The sequence below is a fragment of the Melanerpes formicivorus genome, unplaced genomic scaffold (assembly GCF_026170545.1).
Source record: "Melanerpes formicivorus ecotype bairdi unplaced genomic scaffold, bMelFor1.0.p_v2 SCAF_24, whole genome shotgun sequence".
NCBI classification, from domain to species: domain Eukaryota; kingdom Metazoa; phylum Chordata; class Aves; order Piciformes; family Picidae; genus Melanerpes; species Melanerpes formicivorus.
In genome coordinates, this window is record NW_027142376.1 from 3,191,661 (window position 1) to 3,212,626 (window position 20,966).

The window sequence follows — 20,966 nt, forward strand, 5'->3', positions numbered from 1 at the left end:
CAAGATGGGGACCGTCCACAATGAAACCGAGCATTTGGTTCTGGTCAATTAATTCTGTACTATTCTATACTTAGCAACAACAGCATTCCAAGATGGATTGCAAGGATGCAGTAAGATGAATAAGAAAAACATCTTTTGGCTTTTAAAACAGATTCTTCCATTTCCCCTCTTTTATGGATGTTCAGTGCATTGATTGATTCCAGCTGATACATGAAAAACATGCTCCTTTTTCTGTGGCAAAACAAGCAAAGTGTCATGGTCTGGGGACACAGGGCCATCACTCTTTTTGAGGGTTCTGTCAGTGTTCCTTTTGTCTAGACCCTCACATCTTTGAAGTCTTCATGACATGTGTAAATGCATTCCAAATAGGAATTCTTTCCAAATGAGAGCTGAGGCAAGAAAAACCATACTGTTCTGACATGGTTCCACAGTGACAGCTTTTGCTAAATCCTAAAAATTGCAATTTTTTTCTGTCTGAGCCAACACAGCCTCTTTCTTTTTCTAGGTGGGGATGTACTTGATGCAACTGAAACTACCCAGAAGTCAATAGGAAATAAGTTAGGACTGACTCAGGGAAAAGTTATGGGTCAAATGTCTCAGAAGCAGTTAACAGAAGATATGCCTCTGTGTCAGTGTAACTGCAAACCTCAGCTTCCTCCTACTTAGGACCTCAGGGCAACAGATTGGCCACCAGACTTCCCTCTGAGTGACTTCACCCTTCCTTGAGTTAGAACTGCCACTGGTGCCATGGCACTGGAAAAGATGAATGAAGTGCTTATACTCACAGTCAATAATGGTTGGACTCAATGACCTTCAAGGTCTTTTTCAAGTGAATCAATTCCATTCTTATTTTCACATGAATATAGCTCTTACAGTGCCCATCACAAGAGTCACAGACAAAGTATCAATTTACCCCTGCTCAAGCACAAAGGTAAGGAAGATCTCTTTCAAATACCTAAAGACAGGCTAAAACCGCAACCCTATGTTTAGGTACCCACCAAAATTAGGGCTGTGTGAAATCCAGGTCAAAAATCCCCAGGTTGAACTCATCCATCTTCTGCATCATTTTTCTTTCTCTCTGGCACGTGCGCACACACACACATCAAGATACTGGTGACACTGTGCCTACACTCAAATGAAGCTCTTGGAGCACTGCATTGAAGAACACAACATCATCAGCCTGTCTCTGAAGCACCACACTGAACACATACACTGAAAACCCATGAACTGACATTGCAATAAATCTACAGGCTCTCCAGAGAGCCTTTGTAAATTGCATGGGGAGCCTTCAAGGACAAAGACCCAAATGGTTTTAATTTCCCTCTAAGTGATAGCCATAGTTACTACCAGATTTGGCAGGAAGCAGGCATTCCATGCCCGTTGGGCTTATATGGACATGAAAAAGAGTTTATGTTTGACATTTGCTTTAAAAACATAATGAAAACCTTTTGCTCTTTCAAGTCTCGAACTTGCATTAGTTTCTGGGAGTCTATTACTTTAAAAAAGCATTTGTTGGCTCTGATTGCTTGGATGACTGACAAGAAAGCATTAGGAGGAGGCTCTTTGTTAGTGTTCTGTAGCAGATGACAAAGAACAGGGAGCAACAGAATGAAGATGCTGAACAGAACATTCACTCTCTGTCCCCCTTGAAACTGTTTTTGACACTAAAGAAGTGTCTCATGATGTCAAACTCTGATTCATCCCTGGCAGCTCTCAATCAACAACACAAAAGAAAGAATACACAGCAGTTTCAGATATTCTCTCCACAGGTTGTCTCCCTGAATGTCACATGCAGCCGTCTGCCTGGTGCCCCAGTGGCACAGACAGTATGGCAAGCACTGGTAACAGTGGAGAGCCAAAAGCAACAGCCTATGTTCCATCAGCTACGCTCCACATTCCCAGCAGACATGGCATGGAGGGCTAATGTCTCCACAGTATCAGATACACTTGGGGTAGGTCAGAGCTGAGAAGGTTTGTGGATGACATTCTCAGGGCAGAAGGCATGGAAGGGCCAAGGACAGCTAGGTGCAAGAACAGGAAGCAGCAGTTTAATAGAACTCTTTGAAGTCCCACAGCCAAAATGTAGTCAACCTGGTCCCTCCATCCTGAATTCTCCATGGGAACCAAAAAGATGTATCCTATGTATTACAGCTCCTGAAAGAAGGCTGACTTCACACTGCATAAGGCAGCATATAAAAGGCATCATTCAACTGTTAAAAATGAGGTCTAAGAAAAAGAATTGGGGTATCCACTATGATCATAACTGTAATGGTTTAGCACAAGAGCTAAACTCCCTGCTGCCCCAACACAAAAGTGAGGGGAAAAGCAATGTATAAAACTCAGGGTTGACATAAAGAGGTAAGAGTTTAATATAATATGAAATATCATAATGACAATGCATAATTGCCTTAGATAATAATTTAATTAATCTAATATTACAATGCATGATTACCTTAGCCTGGGCTATTTGCAGAAGTACAGTGAAATACAAGGGAAAAATGAGCATAAAACAGAAACCCCAAACCAGCAGCAGTGACTCCCACCCATTCTGCCACCACGCTTGCAGAAAAGAGTCAACTCCCAAGGACCCAGAACCCCAAAGCAGCAACTGGAACAGGAAGCCTCCCATTCTGCAATCTGAACTTCAAGCCCCATCATACTTTGCTCCAGTTAGCACTTTTGGTTTTTTTTAAGCTGGCATGTACCCTTTTTTTTTTTTTTAAGTTATCACGACTGCAGCATGGTATGAGTAACAGCAGCAGGTTCAGCTCAATCCATGACAAAAACTTAGCACTTTATGTTCCATTACTTAAAACTAATACACCACCAGTTTACCCATATGGTCACATACATTCTGGAATTCACAAGTAACTGGTAACCTAAGCTCTTCATATTCACACCCAGGAAGTAAAGATGCACCTAGGATTATCACTGTAACTTAAGTGTCCAAGAAGTGACAGAGAGGGCCTAGCTTTGGTGATTTCAAAGGGGATCTGGGACACAAGTAACTTTTCTTAAAGCCCACAGGGTCCAAAAGGGTTTTAGAAACCAGTAATTATCTTGTCAGCTCTCCTTACATTACCAGCTGGCTGAGTTGGAAGCCAGAAAACACTGGGATGAAAGAGGGGTTGGCCGTTCCCCAGAGAGGGAGTAACTTCCATGACCTGCTGGACCAGGGCCAGTGGGAATATCTACAAACTAAGTACAGCAGCATGACAAATCTGAGGATTAACAGCAGCATTGTCAGGGAGCAAGGCATGATCAAAGCTGGTCATCACATGAGATTCGGGAATGAACTCTGTTTTTGAAAGCCAGTTCAGAAACACCAGACTGAATCACCTCCTAACCATCATGAGTTGAAACAATCACCCTTGCCGTTGCAAGCCCTTCAGGTTTAGTATGAGTCCTTACAACAAAATCTACTGGATGGTTGGTAATAAGCAAAAATCTCATAGACTTTGAGATAAACTTAGCTAAAAAGACTTCTTCCTTTAGTTTTATGTATGTATTATAAAATGAAACAGGCCAGGAATGAAGGATAGTGCCTACTCACCCGACTGGTGGATGTGGGGAGGCCTGTGGATGTAGTCTACCTGGACTTTGACACTGTCCCCCATAGCAAACTCCTGGCCAAGCTGTCAGCCCATGGCTTGGACGGGAGCACACTGCGATGGGTTAGGAACTGGATGGAGGGCCGAGCCCAGAGAGTGGTGCCACATCCAGCTGGCACCACACTAGTGGTGTACCCCAGGGATCAGTGCTGGGCCCTGTGCTCTTTAACATCTTTATTGATGATCTGGATGAGGGCATTGAGTCCATCATCAGTAAATTTGCGGGCGACACCAAGCTGGGGGCAGGAGTTGATCTGCTGGAGGGTAGAAAGGCTCTGCAGAGAGACCTTGACAGGTTGGACAGATGGGCAGAATCCAACGGCATGAGATTTAACACATCCAAGTGCCGGGTTCTGCACATTGACCATAACAACCCCATGCAGAGCTACAGGCTGGGGTCAGAGTGGCTGGAGAGCGGCCAGGCAGAAAGGGACCTGGGGGTACTGGTCGATGGTAGGCTGAACGTGAGCCTGCAATGTGCCCAGGCAGCCAAGAGGGCCAATGGCATCCTGGCCTGCATCAGGAACAGTGTGGCCAGAAGGAGCAGGGAGGTCATTCTGCCCCTGTACACTGCACTGGCTAGGCCGCACCTTGAGTACTGTGTCCAGTTCTGGGCCCCTCAGTTTAGGAAGGATGTTGACTTGCTGGAATGAGTCCAGAGAAGGGCAACGAAGTTGGTAAGAGGTTTGGAACACAAGCCCTATGAGGAGAGACTGAGAGAGCTGGGGTTGCTTAGCCTGGAGAGGAGGAGACTCAGGGGTGACCTTATTGCTCTCTACAACTACCTGAAGGGAGGTTGTAGACAGGCGGATGTTGGCCTCTTCTCCCAGGCAGCCAGTTTGTGGTGGGTTAACACCTTTTTCTGAAAACAAAAGAAGAAAGCAGGGTGGAGGGCTTGCGGGTACTTTACACTCCCTGAAGGGCGTCTCCCCCCTAGGAAAGCTGAGTCTGTTCCACTTCCCCCTCCCTGCCCAGCAAGGGTATAAAAAAGCAGGACCTCATAGCTGTTGGATTCTCCTTTTTGGCTCCTGCCTCTGCTGGATGAGAGCTACTGCAGCTGCTCTCCTGATCCTCAGCCACGTGGCCAGACCTGATCCTTCTCCCTGCTGCCTCTGCGCCTCCTCAGAGACAGACTGGTTTTGTATTATTCTTTTTTTCTATCCCCCTCCCATCCATTTTTGTTCCTTGCCCTTGTGAACCTTTTTTTCCCTGTTATTGCTATATATATATATATATATATATATAGAAGAAAAAAAAATTACTTGCCTCTCTACTTCCAAGCTGACTCCAGATTGTTGCTTAGTGGGTTTGCTCCTTACCTTTTTTTTTCCCTCCTCTCCCTGTTTGGAGGGAGGAGGTGGGGGGGAAGTGGGGAAGAGATTCTCAGCCTTTTCCCCATTTGAGCTTTTAACTCTCAGTTAAGGCTCAAACCACTACACAGTTACAGAACAAGAGGACACAGTCTCAGGCTGCACCAGGGGAGGTTTAGGTTGGATGTTAGGAAGAAGTTCTATACAGAGAGAGTGATTGCCCATTGGAATGTGCTACCTGGGGAGGTGGTGGAGTCACCATCATTGGAGGTGCTCAGGAGGAGACTTGATGGGGTGCTTGGTGCAATGGTTTTGTTGTTTAGGTGCGTTGGATTGGTTGATGGGTTGGACACGGTGATCTTGAAGGTCTCTTCCAACCTGGTTTATTCTAAATTCTAAATTCTCATTTATTTCATTTTTTTCTCCCTAGAAGTGGCACAGCTCTGATGAACAATACTGGCAGTTGACTCTCTAAAATGCTTCACATCTGTGTTATTTGTGATTGCTGATACATCTGGGTTAGGAACTGGTTGGAGGGCCGAGCCCAGGGAGAGGTGGTGCCACATCCAGCTGGCAGCCAGTCACTAGTGGTGTCCCCCAGGGATCAGTGCTGGGCCCCATGCTCTTTAATATCTCTATCAATGATCTGGATGAGGGTATTGAGTCCATCATCAGTAAGTTTGCAGATGAAATCAAGTTGGGAGTAGGTATTGATCTGTTAGAGGGTAGGGGAGCTTTGCAGAGGGACCTTGACAGACTGGACAGATGGGCAGAGTCCAATAGCATGAGGTTTAACACATCTAAGTGCCAGGTTCTACACATTGGCCACAACAACCCTATGCAGTGCTACAGGCTGTAGTGCTGAGTGGCTGGAGAGCAGCCAGGCAGAAAGGGACCTGGGGGTACTGGTTGATAGTAGGCTGAACAGGAGCCAGCAGTGTGCCCAGGTGGCCAAGAAGGCCAGTGGCATCGTGGCCTGTATCAGGAACAGCGTGGCCAGCAGGAGCAGGGAAGTCACAGTATCACAGTATCACCAAGGTTGGAAGAGACCTCGAGGATCATCAAGTCCAACCTGTAACCACAGACCTCATGACTAGACCATGGCACCAAGTGCCAACTCCAATCTCCTCTTGAACACCCCCAGGGATGGTGACTCCACCACCTCCCTGGGCAGCCCATTCCAATGACCAGTGACTCGGTGAAGAACTTCCTCCTCACCTCGAGTCTAAACTTCCCCTGGTGCAGCTTGAGACTGTGTCCCCTTGTTCTGGTGCTAGTTGCCTGGGAGAAGAGACCAACCCCCACCTGGCTACAACCACCTTTCAGGTAGCTGTAGAGGGCAATGAGGTCACCCATGAGCCTCCTCTTCTCCAGGCTAAACAATCCCAACTCCCTCAGCCTCTCCTCAGAGGGCTTGTGCTTGAGGCCTCTCACCAGCCTTGTGGCCCTTCTCTGGACATGTTCAAGTGTATCAATGTCCTTCTTAAACTGAGGGGCTTAGTTTGCCTCATTTGAAAAAGAAGCTCCAGGACATTACACACAAGGTGGGTTTTTTGTATATACTATTAATTTTGAAAATAGAGGTATTACCAATGATCATCTGAATAGGTGTCAAAAAGAAGTTCTAATTAATTGTTTCAGACATAAAGCACAACAGTGTACATGTACATTTCTGGTGACTCTCACATTTATTCTTGCTGTCCTTTGATGGTGGTAAAATTTACACTATGCCTTCTAAGTCAAGCTTCCACCTGATCTTATAACTGGTAGGTCACTGAACAAGAAAACAAGATTTCATAAACAAATTCCATAGTAATTCTCCAAGAAAAAGGAGCACCAGTTAGGCAGAATAATAATTTCTGACTCAGAAATTGGTGAAATACTAGGGCAGAGGAAGTACAGAAGACTAGACAACAAAAGCAAGAAATCCTGGACTACTTTAATGCTTTTTGTCTGAGGACAAAACCATTATTCAGGTCCTAAATGGGTAAGCGACCAAACAGTATGTTGCAGTGCCTTCAGTTGTCATAGAGTTAAACTCCTTTTCCCACCATCTTGTAATAAGCTACAGAGGGCAGAAACTAAGACAGCAATCCATGCACTGACTAACATCCATCGAACACTCAGTACTGGGCACATGCTTTCTTTTTACACTCTCACTGTGTTTTCTTCAGCCAGCATAGCAAAATCCTGTATAGATGGAAAATCTAATCCTACTTACTTTGTCTCTGTATGTACTTTAAACAGACCAGGATGGAAAGAGAAAAGAAACAAAAAGTTAGAGGACTGCTGTCTTCTCATCTGCTTTTAAGAGAAGGCCACTTAATGTTTGGAGCTTTTCCCAGAAGTGATCAATTACAGAGAGTGGCAGGTCACATAAAATGAATTCACAACACAAAAGTAGCTGCCGCATCCAGCTGTTCTAACTCAGTCTTGTCATGTACTATATTCCATAGCCTCTCTCCTAATGGTCAAACTTAGATAGTGGGAATTCACATAAATGAAGCAAGAGTACAGCATATGAGCTTACTGAGCTCCTTACAAGCTGTTAATTGGCTTCTAATTTAAATCTCCTTTTCCTCTCTCAGTCGCTCCCACAAATGTCTCCCCAGCCCAGCTCACTCATAGGAAGGTTAACATGAAGAATATTGTTAACTACAACCCGTGCTAAAGATGAAAATGCTCCCTGCAACCTAAGTTTAATTTTCTGGAGGGTATTTATATTTTAACTGCCACAGCACTATATCCTGTATCAACTATTTCCTGGGTAAGAGGTATCTCCACTTGCCTGGGGTTTTCAAGCAGTCATCATCTCATTGTATGAGACTGAATCAGGATTCTCATGCCTTATTTATCTGTTTACCAGTAATGCTGTAAAAGATCCACTAGCAGCTGTGTTCAGCACTGAAAGTCTTGTTGCTGCAAGAGCAATAAGACTCCAATTCAACAGCTGCAGGTATGTAAAACAGAACCAGTATTATTCATAAACAACTAAGCATGTTAAAGTACTATCAGAAATATCAGGGTTAAACAAGTCAAAATAAGCCCCAGCATACATTGCAAGTACAGTTTCAAACACAAGCATCAAGTGATCTGTGTACTCACATTAGAGGGAAAAGGTGGGCAGTGGGCAAGAAAGCTGCTTATGTAAGGGTATCTGAGAGGATGCAACAAAACAAAGGGAAAAATATCAAGCAGCCATCTCTTCAGAGGAAAATATAAGAGGGCATTGCAATAACTGCTGTTACGTTGAGGAGGAAGGGCAAATTCATTACGACCAGCACCATATGTGGGTCACCGGGCATCAAACATTCTTAAACTTTAATTCAGTAAAATATCTAAGGCCATATTTAATATTAATTTTCAGTATCTGGAGATGTTGAGATCACATGAACCTGTAAGTATTTCATTGCCTATGAATAGGCTTAAGAAATTGCTTTTTGTTCAAGTGTTTTGTTGAATGAAGAAACCTGCTGCTAGAGCCATGTACACATTCAACCATGGCAGACTCATGATGATGCCTCAACCTCTTATATGAGTAGAGGCAGCCTGGAGGAAAAAGGGAGATAGGATCATAGAATCAGTAAGTTTGCAAAAGACCTCAAAGATCATCAAGTCCAACTTGTCACCCAAGACCTCATGACTACTAAACCGTGGCACCAAGTGCCATGTCCAATTCCCTCTTGAACTCTTCCAGGGATGGTGACTCCACCACCTCCCTAGCAGACCATTCCAATGGCTAACAACTCTCTCTGTGAAGAACTTTCTCCTCACCTCGAGCCTAAACTTTCCCTGGCACAGCTTGATACTGCTGGATGCTGCTAACATTTTACTTGTTCATGTGAGAGGCTGGGACTCCTCAGGTACCAGTTCTACCCAAGCATTTATAAAAATCAGCACCAGCTCTCTCTGCTGTTGGATGGCCATGGAACCTGCATCAGCCCCGAGATCAGGAAGAAGGACCAGCTGGAATGAAGGAGAAATAAGAAAAGGAGCATGACTCTTATTCACAGTATCACAGTATCACAGTATAACTTAGGTTGGAAAGGACCTCAAGGATCATTGAGTCCAACCTATCAACACAGACCCCATGACTAGACCATGGCACCAAGCGCCACGTTCAATCTCCTCTTGAACACCTCTAGGGACGGCGACTCAACCACCTCCCTGGGCATATCATAAAAGAACTCACATATCATATTCCACATATCATAAAAGAACTCACATGTTTTGAGTAACAACGATGATAATTTAATCATTGGTTTGGATGATTGAACAATGCATATCAGTGACGGAATTGTGATCAGAACCATCTGTGCAAAGAAACAACTTCATAGAATGGTGAGGTGACTGAAACAGGATTTAACCTCCTTGGTTTTAACCACCCAGATTTGAAGCAGATTGTACTTACTGTCAACATATCCATTTCTCCCTCTCTGTTCTCTGAGATGTTTATTCTGTTAGTTTTCTGGATAGCCTTATTTCCCTCACTTCCCTATTTAGATTTTAAAAACAGAAAATTCAGAACCTACAATGAATTTTCTTTTACAGTAATACAATTTTATTTTCATAGTCTGTAGGAATAAACAATTCTGAAATTATAAAGCAACAGAAGTAGTCAAAGTAATTGGAAAACTCTAAAAAGATTGTTTTCTTAGGAAGTTTCATGGGAAATTTCTTCCTCTTAAGGAATGGTACCTGAGCCATTTGAGTAACTTTCTCTTTCCTACTATTCTCTTAATATCCTTCTGGAAGGAAAAAATGTTTTAAATCCTTCCTTGCTTATCAGTTTCCTCAAGAAATTATTAAGTTTCAAAGCTGCATTTATTTTTCTTTAAAGAAAAAAAAATCTTTACTTCCCTCTTGCTAAAACCACTATGAAACTGGATTAAAATGACTGAAAACCATCCAGTCCATTTCCCCACAGAACATATCACAGCTGTCAGACAGAAGTTAGGATACTGAAGTGAAATATCTTAAGGGGGCTACAAGAAAGCCAGTGAGGGACTTTTGGGATGTCAGGTAGTGATAGGACTAGGGGGAATGGAAAAAAAAAATAGAAATGGATAGATTCAGATTGGATGATAGGAAGAAGTTCTTCACCATGAGGGTGGTGAGGCACTGGAACAGGTTGCCCAGGGAGGTGGTAGAAGCCCCATCCCTGGAGGCTTGTAAGGCCAGGCTGGATGTGGCTCTGAGCAACCTGATCTAGTGTGAGGTGTCCCTGCCCATGGCAGGGGTGTTGGAACTAGATGATCTTTGAGGTCTCTTCCAACCATAACAATTCTATGATTCTAAGATAGAATTCTTTCCAGAAACAGCCATTATGTTTCAGTGTACTTCACCAGCCTGAGACTCTTTGGGATCTAATTGATACAACAGCTATTATTGCTTGAGGTTTTTTAAAAGATTTTTTTATTTTCTTTGCTCATTAAAAATACAACACACAACTTGCATTTAAGGAACCAGACATTTTGCTCAAGAACTTGAAATTAACTCCAGTTGCATACCACTATGCAGTCTCCATTAGGCTAGCTTCTGCTTTCCCCAAGATTCTTACATACTAAGTAACATCAATACACATAATGATGTCCCACTCAGTGCTGTTCAGCCCATACCTGGAGCACTGCACACAGTTTTGATCCCCACTGTACAAAACAGATGCAGACAGGCTGGAAAGTGTCCATGAGAATGATGAGAGGCCAGTTGGACACTGGAATCATCTCCCAGAAGAAGGCTCCATAATGGACAGTGTTAAGACTTACTTGACAGGATGCTGGGCCATCTCATTTCAACTGGACTACTACATAATGAAGTTAGACCAGCTGATCCTGGGGGACCCTTCCAATGTGGCATTCTGTGATTCTGTGAAATAACCTGGCTGGTTAAATAATCCTAATGAAGGGGGAATAGGATACATAGCCCAAGGGATTTCCCATCTACATATGATAAAAAAACATGATGCCACTTTTCTCCAGAATCTGTTTATCAGATGAAAGAACACATTTATTAAACGAAGGGTCATCAGCCCACAGGGATTCATCAGCTTCTCAAATAGGTTTTCACTACCAATGCCCCTACTGGCTACACTCATCAGCTGGGCTACAGAGGACCTAGCAGTGGCAAAAAAAAATTAAAAAATAAATAAATTAAAAGCTTACTCATAAGAATTCTAGTTGCTTTATTCTAACTTTCCAGTCACATATGACAATACAAGAAAATTATGCTGAAACCTTCTGAGCTTGTGGGCATTTTGGCTCAGTGCTGCTATTGCTTAGTACTCAACCCAAAAACCCTTTTAAATCTTTCTTCCTGGAAGAATTAATTTTCTTCCTATTCTTTCCATCTGTATAAATACGTCGTCAAAGCCAAAGGCAAAATACTCACACAGAGAGCTTATGGATTTTGTAATGCTGGTGACTGATCTCTGATGTAGAGTAGCACCCCTACATCTGCAGGCTTTCACTCAGAGATACCAAGATATAATATGGATGTCTACTGTATAGAGAAGAAAAGAACAGAACAGAACAGAACAGAATAGAATAGAATAGAATAGAATAGAATAGAATAGAATAGAATAGAATAGAATAGAATAGAATAGAATAGAATAGAATAGAATTAACCAGGTTGAAAGAGACCTTTGAGATCATCGAATCCAACCTATCATCCAACACTATTTAATCAACTAAACCATGGCACCAAGTGCCCCATCAAGTCTCCTCCTAAACACCTCCACTGATGGTGACTCCACCACCTCCCTGGGCAGCCCATTCCAATGGCCAATCACTCTTTCTGTGAAGAACTTCTTTAAAACTTTACTTTAAAAGTTGCATGCTTCAGTGGAAAAGCTTCACACTGAAGATCAAGAAACCTGTATCTGCTGAGTAATTCTGAGAAAGTTACATTATTTACTTTGCACTTCAGTTTTTCACTATTGCTTTTTTGCTTCCTGATAGAAGAGTAGGACTGATAAACCTTTATCTTTTCCCAAGAGAGTATCAGCAATGCAAAACACAGCTGTTTTTTATAAAACAAAGAAAAACCACCAGTCTTTGAACTGAAATTATCAGAAACTGTACAGAAAAAAGTTCTTACCTCCCACACTCAGCTTCTAAGTTAAAAAAAAAAAAAATTAAAAATATCCCAAGAATTAGAATAGAATAGAATAGAATAGAATAGAATAGAATAGAATAGAATAGAAAGAATTAACCAGGTTGGAAAAGACCTTTGAGAACATCGAGTCCAACCTATCATCCAACACTACCTAATCAACTAAACCATGGCATCAAGCACCCCATCCAGTCTCTTCCTAAACACCTCCAGTGATGGTGACTACACCACCTCCCTGGGCAGCACATTCCAATGGCCAAGCACTCTTTCTATGAAGAACTTCTTCCTAACATCCAGCCTAAACCTCCCCTGGTGCAGCTTGAGACTGTGTCCTCTTGTTCTGGTGCTGGTTGCCTGGGAGAAGAGACCAAGGCACACCTGGCTACAACCTCCCTTCAGGTAGTTGTAGACAGCAATAAGGTCTCTCCTGAGCCTCCTCTTCTCCAGGCTAAGTAACCCCAGCTCCCTCAGTCTGTCCTCATAGGACTTGTGCTCCAAACCCCTCCCCAGCTTTGTTGCTCTTCTCTGGACACGTTCCAGCAAGTCAACATCTTTCCTAAACTGAGGGGCCCAGAACTGGACACAGTACTCAAGGTGTGGCCTAACCAGTGCTGAGATTTGCTCCTTCTAGAAGTTTGACCTCACTAAGGATCATTCCAGGAGCTTGACTTCTCTTACAGTATTATAGACAAAGGGCAAGGAATTTAAAGATGTGGTAAAAATTAAGTATTGAAATAATAAGCTTTCAGGTTGCTTTAGGATATGATCAGGAAGGATTCCCTACAGAAACTGCGCCAGGGCTGGGGCTTGCATTCAGTCTTAATTCCAGTCAAGACTGAACAGGGAATTCAACAGTCACTGTCATAATAGCCCCACAGAAAGCTGACAAACCACCCCTGGACAAGGCCTACAAAAAATCAACCAACCAAACAAAAAACCCAACATAAAACCCAACAACAACAACAACAAAAGTGCAAACCTGTAATATTAGTATCAATTTCAAGTAAGCTTAATTCCATCAATTCCAAGAGGAAAATAATTGTCTAGTGTAATTGTGCTAGAAAAATCTACCCCTCCTCTTGAAAATACAAAACAAGCAAGCCCCCTCACTCTGTAAAACACCTCCCTAGACTCAAATTTATGCTCTTTCCCCTCACCTTTGTGTTGACCTTTTTGCATACTCTGAGGCAGTGTCTAATATTGTGATTATTCATAGTAGAATTTCAGATGGCCTATTGCATAATTTTATCTCTTCCTGCTGAAAGAGAAAGATCAATAGAAACCCAGCAATACAGAAAGCTCATATTTTAAGGTGTTGCTTGTTACGTCTTTTTTCATGTTCCAGATGTAAAAAGAACTCGCTGATGTTAATACATCCTGCCCACATGTTTGCTGCTCCATAACAGCAGCATAAAATTGGAGCCTATGCCAGCATCATAAACTGCTCCAGCATTTGAACTTTCTACAATCAGTATTTTGAGAATTACTGGCCCAGCTTCCCCTATCACTCAAACTAACTTCAAATTGATGAACTGCAATTGGTTTCAGAGAAGAAATTCTTTATCCCAATACGGAATAAGAGAGGAATGCAGACCATCCATTTCATGGAACTTGGTATGAAATTGGTGAAGTTCTGCTTTGCCTCAGGAGTCCCTCTGCATCCCTACAAGCCAGTGCTAAGTAAACGAGTTACTAGATTTCTCTCTCTTGTTACTTGCTGCTACCTTCTCCCTGTCTGCTAACCAATACTAACATTAATTAGCTGAAGAGTCCTCTGAGTAGCAAATCAGCAGCCCCAGGCAGCCACAAAGGAGTAACCAAATTGTGCTAGGGCAAAACTGTCATTGTGAACAGGTACCACATCAGTTTCTGAGAAATAGGGTCACCCATCCCTAACTAAGTCTTAATAATAAAAGCGTGGGCATGAAAAGGAGAACAAGGCATGGGGTTTTCTCCCTAAGTAATGTAGTGTGGAACAAGCTCTTAATGTGTTTCAAGATGAATAAGAAGAGACTTCAGAGCCTTGGGACAACTGTTGAGTGTGGGAGGTAAGAACTTTTTTCTGTACAGGAACACAAGTAGTGAAGCGACCTCCTCTATCCCTTCAGCTGCAGGAGTGATGAGGGAATAAGCAAGAACAGACAGCAGATTAATGCTGAACCTGGTGTCATGATCTGGATGAGGGGATCAAGTGTGCACTCACTAATTTTGCAGATGTTGGGAGGGAGTGTTGATCTGCTTGAGAGTAGAAAGGGTCTACAGAGGGACCTGGACAGGCTGAATTGATGAGCTCAGGCCAGTTGTATGAGATTCTACAAGGCCAAGTGCTGAGTCCTGCACCTGGATCACAACCACCCCATGCACACAGGAAGAGCTGCTGTAAAGCACAGAATGACCTGGGAGTGTGGATTAACAGCTGGATGGACGTGAGCCAGCAGTGTGCTCAGATGGCCAAGAAGACCAACAGCATCCTGGTCTGGATCAGCAATAGTGCGGTCAGTCTGACCACGGAAGTGACTGTCCTGCTGGACTCAGCACTGGTGAGGCCAGACCTTGAGTGCTGAGTTCAGTTTTGTAGCTCTCACTACCAAAAGGTAGGTGGTGGAGCTGGTCCAGAAAAGGGCAACAAAGCTGGTGAAGGGTTTGGAGAACAGGTCTGGTGAGGAGCAGCTGAGGGAACTGGGGTTGTTCAGTCTGGAGAAAACAAGGTTAGGGGGAGACCTCATTGCTCTCTACAACTCCTGAAAGGAGGTTAGAGCAAGGTAGGGGGTTGGTCTCTTCTCCCTAGTATCAGGTGACAGAACAAGAGGATATGGACTGAATTTGTGCCAGAGGAAGTTTAGGTTGGTTATTAGGAAAAATGCCTTTCCTGTAAGAGTGGTCAGGCATTGGTAACAGGCTGCCCAGGGAGGTGGTAAAGTCACCATCCCTGAAGTTGTTAAAAACAGGCAGAGATGTGGTGCTGATGGACATGGTTTAGCACCAGACTTGGTAGGGTTAGATAATGGTTGGACTTGATCGTCTCTAATGGGTTCAGCCAAAACAATTCTATGATTCTAAGAACACCCAGTAGAACTGTGGTCCTGGTGTTCAATGAATCCCTGCACAATGACCAATTAGTAGGAGCACGCTCCATTAAGATTCTAAAATTGGACTCAAGACACTGGAGCTAAGAGGTACTCAAAAAATGATGCTATCAATCCCTGGGGAAGAAACAAACAAACAAAAAATAAAGTAAACTTTATTAGTAATTTCTCTTTCCATTGTAACATTATGATTTTCAGGTTTAATATTGTGCCTAAGGTCATAGGCTAATGCTTCTTTGGCAAGGGATCACTGGAGATCATTGTATATGCTTTCAAATGGAATAAAACTCCTTCTTACTCTGAGAGAAAGAAAAAAAAATATAGCCCTTTAAATGAGTCACTTGTCTACAACTGAATGCTGGCCATCTTACATCACAGAGGAAGGCAATTCTGGCAGGAAAACACACACTCAGATATTTCCTTGGCAGCTTTTTATAATAAAATGGTTATTTGAAGCTGCCTGGTTTGAAATGTTAGACATAAGCGTGATGGAGATAGTTTCACAGATAGAGTGCACACGAGATGGTCAAAAGGATCTTGAAACCAGTTGAAATTACTTAATGCATACATACAGAGTTTACTACTTGTGAGGTATATTATTCATTAATTTCTGGGAAAAGTAATCCTAAAAGGTTTCAGCAGAAATGGTATGTTTTCAGAAGGGATTTGAAGTGAAAGAGAATGCTCACTTCGGCATGCACAAGGGGAGGGAGACTGCTGTAGCATGCCAAACCCACATCAGGACAGACATTTAAACATATGCTTAAAATTAGTTCAGATCTGTTGAGCTTTTCGAGGTAACCCAGAAGGAAGTGCCTAAAACTTCAAAGGTCCAGAGGTTTGCTTTGCAAACCAGAAATGGAGATGCTTGAGTGAGCCCTTGGAATGTGCTGCATGGCGCTGAACTCACAGCTAGCACTCCACAGAGCTTTCTGCTGCTTCCTATTCACAGCTGTGGTGAGAAGCTACGATTTTGGCAGTTCCTCTGGTTTTATCTACAGTCAGAAAGTCAAAGAGAAGCTAGCACTGAGATGAAATAGAGTTAAAACCAAATTACCTAAAGCTGATCAAACTCACACCACGAAAGCTGCTATGAATACTTCAGGGTTATCAACCCATTCCCATTTTTGGACATTTATTTTCCTTGACTGCCTCCCAAAAGCCATTTAGATGATATAGGTTCGTGTTCAAATGTAGAGATGTGCCGAGTGGCATGGTTCAGCCTTGGTAGAGTTAGATACTGGTTGGACTCGATCATCTCAAAGGTTTTTTCCAACCCAAACGATTCTATGGTTCTGTGATTCTAAAAAGGAATATCCACATCCTGGCAGCCACGGCCGGGCTCACCAGGCAGCAGGACGGGCTCAGTGCCTCTGCTCAGCCGCCGCCGCTGTCGCATACGTGGCCCGGAGCCGAGCTGGGCTGCGCCGGGCTCAGCCCGGGCGCCGGGAAGCCTCCGGACAGGAGTCGTGGCGGGCCCGGTGTACCTGCGCCTCCGTTCTCCTCACCGCTGCAGAGGCAAGCGGACCCTGCCGAACCGAGCCCCGCTGAACCCCGGCTTGCCCCGCCAACCTCCCACCGGCGCCCCGCGGCCCGGGCCCGCCCCAGAGATGCTCCCGGCGCCCGGCGCAGCCGTCCCTCGCCCAGCGGCCCGCCCCTGGAGCCCGGCGGGGGTGTCCGCGGCCCCGGCAATGCCGAAACCCGTGCTGCAGCCCCCTCGGCGTGGGGAGCACATCCCGCGTACCTGAACCATCGTCTCGGCCTCCTCTTGCGCAGAGCGGCGGCAGGACGGGGGATGCAGCTCCCTCCTGCGACACGCAAGGCTGGCCCGGCCGCCCATGGGACACCCCGGGCCGCTCCTCGCCTCCGATGCGGCCGGGCACTCTGCCTTCCGCCCGCCCCTCACCCGCCGCCCGCAGCCATGGGCCCCTCGCTCCTGCGCGGCCGCTGCTGAGCTTCCACAAGCAGTCTGAGCTCCCCCGGGCTGCCAGCCGCTCTCCGAGCTCCTCTCTTCTGCGTCCCCTTTTGTTACCGGACTCCCGAACTGACCACACCGTGCCCCCTCCGGGGCCGGGACAACAAATCAGAGAGCCGGTGCCGAAAGCTCTATCTGAAGCTGGGGAAACTTCGCCTTCCCTGTCCTGGTGGGAGGGTTTTAAGATCAACGAGCAGTATGGATATAGTAACAACGAAACTAGGAACCGGCCAAACAGTCCGCCTCGGAGGGTGCGCAGCTGTGTGCGGGAGAAAAGCGCTTTCCAGCAGTCTGTCGCCAAAGCAAGTTTATCATACCCAAATTACTTGAGAGAGAAAAAGGAGTATTTCAAGTTGACACTAAGAGTTACTTTGAAAACAGTGTCAGAATGGGAGAACCTGCAGGAATTTCCTGCTGCTTTGTGTAATCTGCCTGCCTGGGTACAATAATGAATTCCCTCCAGTTTCTAACAAGAACTCTGCCCGCAAAAGTGTGCACACGGCTGGGGGCGGGCAGGGCCACCGGCTGATGCACTGTGAGTCCAAAGACAGGGATTCTTCTTCTCTCTTGGCCAGAGACATTTTCTATTCCCTACAACAGACATTTTCACAAATGCGCTGTGATTTTGAATGTTTTGATTCTTAGGAAAGGTATAACAGCTTTACCCACAGCACTGAGAATCCGTGGCTTCCACCAGGTCCTAAGGCAGTAAGACTGGATAACTCTTGGTACTATAATTAAGGGATTGTGTGCAAAAACATTCAGCTTTCTTTGGTTTTCCAGGTTTCCAAAGCTTCCCTGAATCAAGCACTCTGAGAAGTTCAAGACATACTTTCTTAATTGTCCTACTGTAAAAGATGTCAGTTAACTGAACAGCAGATAACATTCACTACCTGTTTCCAAATATTTAGATTTCAGTGTTGTAGCAAAGGCATCTCAAAACAGATTTACCAGAAATGGATCAATCAGCTTTGGTTTTCCTCAAGGAATGGAGAAGATGAGAAATAATTTCTGTTGTGAAAAGCACACTTGTGTTGTGATAATCACTCTTGGAGCTTAAACTGGTCTCTACTGTGAAGGACAACAAAAAGTCCTTCTATAAATACATTAATAGCAAGAGGAAGGGAAAGGACAACCTCCACTCCTTGGTGGACACGGAGGGGAACATTGTAACAAAGGATGAGGAAAAGGCAGAGATACTTAACACCTTCTTTGCCTCAATTTTTACTAGAAGGGCAGAACGTCTTCCTGACGGCTGGCCTGCAGAGCTGGCGGAAGGAACCAGGGAGCTGCACAGTTTCCCTATGTTCCATGAGGCGGTGGTTGGAACTCTCCTTAGCAGCTTGGATCCCCACAAGTCCATGGGACCAGATGGGATTCATCCTAGGGTGCTGAGAAAGCTGGCAGACGAGCTGGGCAAGTTACTCTCCATAATTTTCCAGCAGTCCTGGCTCACTGGAGATGTCCCAGAGGACTGGAAGCTGGCCAACGTTGTGCCCATCCATAAGAAGGGCCGGTTGGATGAGCCAGGGAATTATAGGCCTGTCAGCCTGACCTCAGTGCCAGGCAAGATCATGGAACAGGTCATCCTGAGTGCAATAACACAGCACTTACAGGATGGCCAAGGGATCAGGCCTAGCCAGCATGGATTTAGGAAGGGCAGGTCCTGCCTGACCAACCTGATCTCCTTCTACGAGCAGGTGACCCGCCTGGTGGATGTGGGGAGGCCTGTGGATGTAGTCTACCTGGACCTCAGCAAGGCCTTTGACACCGTCCCCCATAGCAAACTCCTGGCCAAGCTGTCAGCCCATGGCTTGGACGGGAGCACGCTGCGATGGGTTAGAAACTGGATGGAGGGCCGAGCCCAGAGACTGGTGGTGAATGGTGCCACATCCAGCTGGCGGCCAGTCACTAGTGGTGTGCCCCAAGGATCAGTGCTGGGCCCTGTGCTCTTTAACATCTTTACTGATGATCTGGATGAGGGCATTGAGTCCATCGTCAGTAAATTTGCTGACAACACCAAGCTGGGGGCAGGAGTTGATCTGCTGGAGGGTAGAGAGGCTCTGCAGAGAGACGTCGACAGGCTGGACAGATGGGCAGAGTCCAACGGCATGAGATTTAACACATCCAAGTGCCGGGTTCTGCACATTGGCCACAACAACCCCATGCAGTGCTACAGGCTGGGGTCAGAGTGGCTGGAGAGCGGCCAGGCAGAGAGGGACCTGGGGGTACTGGTCGATGGTAGGCTGAACATGAGCCTGCAGTGTGCCCAGACAGCCAAGAGGGCCAATGGCATCCTGGCCTGCATCAGGAACAGTGTGGCCAGCAGGAGCAGGGAGGTCATTCTGCCCCTGTATACTGCACTGGTTAGGCCACACCTCGAGTACTGTGTCCAGTTCTGGGCCCCTCAGTTTAGGAAGGATGTTGACTTGCTGGAGCGAGTCCAGAGAAGAGCAACAAAGTTGGTGAGGGGTTTGGAACACAAGCCCTATGAGGAAAGACTGAGGGAGCTGGGGTTGCTCAGCCTGGAGAAGAGGAGACTCAGGGGTGACCTTATCACTCTCTACAACTACCTGAAGGGAGGTTGTAGACAGGCTGATGATGGTCTCTTCTCCCAGGCACCCAGTACCAGAACAAGAGGACACAGTTTCAGGCTGTGCCAGGGGAGGTTCAGGTTGGATGTTAGGAAGAAGTTCTATACAGAAAGAGTGATTGCCCATTGGAATGGGCTGCCCAGGGAGGTGGTGGAATCACCGTCATTGGAGGTGTGCAGGAGGAGACTTGATGGGGTACTTGGCGCCATGGGTTAGCTGTTTGGGTGGGTTGGATTGGTTGATTGGTTGGACACAATGATCTTGAAGGTCTCTTCCAACCTGGTTTGGTTTATTCTAATAAAGGTATTCTAATAAAGGATAACATCTGGCATGTTACAGAATAGAATCCCAGAATCATTAAGGTTGGAAAAGACGTCAAGGATCTTCAATTCCAACTATCAACCCAAGACCACCAAGTTCACCACTAAACCATGTCCCTCAGGACCACATTTCTTCATTTTTTGAACACCTCCAAGAACAGTGATTCCACCATTTCCCTGGGCAATCTCTTCTAATGCCTGACCACTCTTTAAGTGAGGAGTTTTTTACTCATGTCTGATCTAAACCTCTCCTGGTGCAGTTTAAGGTCATTTCCTCTTGTTCTGTCACTTGTTACTTGGGAAAAGAGAATGAACCCCACCTTGTTCCACCCTCCTTTCAGGGAGTTGTAGAGAGCAAGAAGCCTTCAGCCTTCTTTTCTCTGAACAACCCCAGTTCCTTTAACCACTCCTCACAAGATCTGCATTCTAGACCCTTCATGAGCTTTGTTGCCCTTCTTTGGACGTGTTTGTGATTTAGGTCAAAACAGTATTTTTTTTTTAATACAGGTAAAAGGAAAATTAATTTGATGGATTTTGACACTAGTATTATTTGTGCTGTCTGGATGTCCTAATGGAGTACTTGGCCCCCATTATGCCAGGTGCTCATAAAATGAGCTCATCTTTCACATGAAGGAGTTCATGGAGTAGTCTACATGGGGTTGTTTCTGAGCTGTCAACTTATTCTTGCTGCACAAATATTCCTGTCTTTCTCCCTCCAATCTCCATGGTCCAAACTCTGTGTTCAAAGAGTCTAAATGCACAAATGGGTTAGTTCTGCAGGGTGAGGAACAGATGAAGGGAGAAAAGATCACTATGCAGGAAGAGCTATTCTTAGATAACTTGAAGGTCTGATACTGTCATGTGAGCATTTCCTCAAGAAGTCACAAATCCTAACTAATGAACTGTCTTTGAAATATCCCAAACTAACTGGAGTCAGACTATGGGAAATGAAACAGCAGA

General features: G+C 45.1%; 1 protein-coding gene across 6 annotated transcripts in view; it reads right to left on the reverse strand.

Moving 5' to 3' along the window:
• Positions 1 to 17,240, reverse strand: part of TNS3 (tensin 3) — a 247,229-nt gene extending 229,989 nt beyond the window's left edge. For 5 of the 6 annotated variants that reach the window (XM_068152599.1, XM_068152601.1, XM_068152597.1 and 2 more), the window contains exon 1: positions 16,862 to 17,018. In XM_068152599.1, coding sequence (XP_068008700.1) covers positions 16,862 to 16,957 — 96 coding nt within the window. In that variant the 5' untranslated portion in view covers positions 16,958 to 17,018. Of the gene's footprint in view, positions 1 to 16,861 lie in introns of all 6 variants that reach the window. The other variant, XM_068152603.1, reaches the window with a different exon arrangement.
• Positions 17,241 to 20,966: the final 3,726 nt, after the last annotated feature.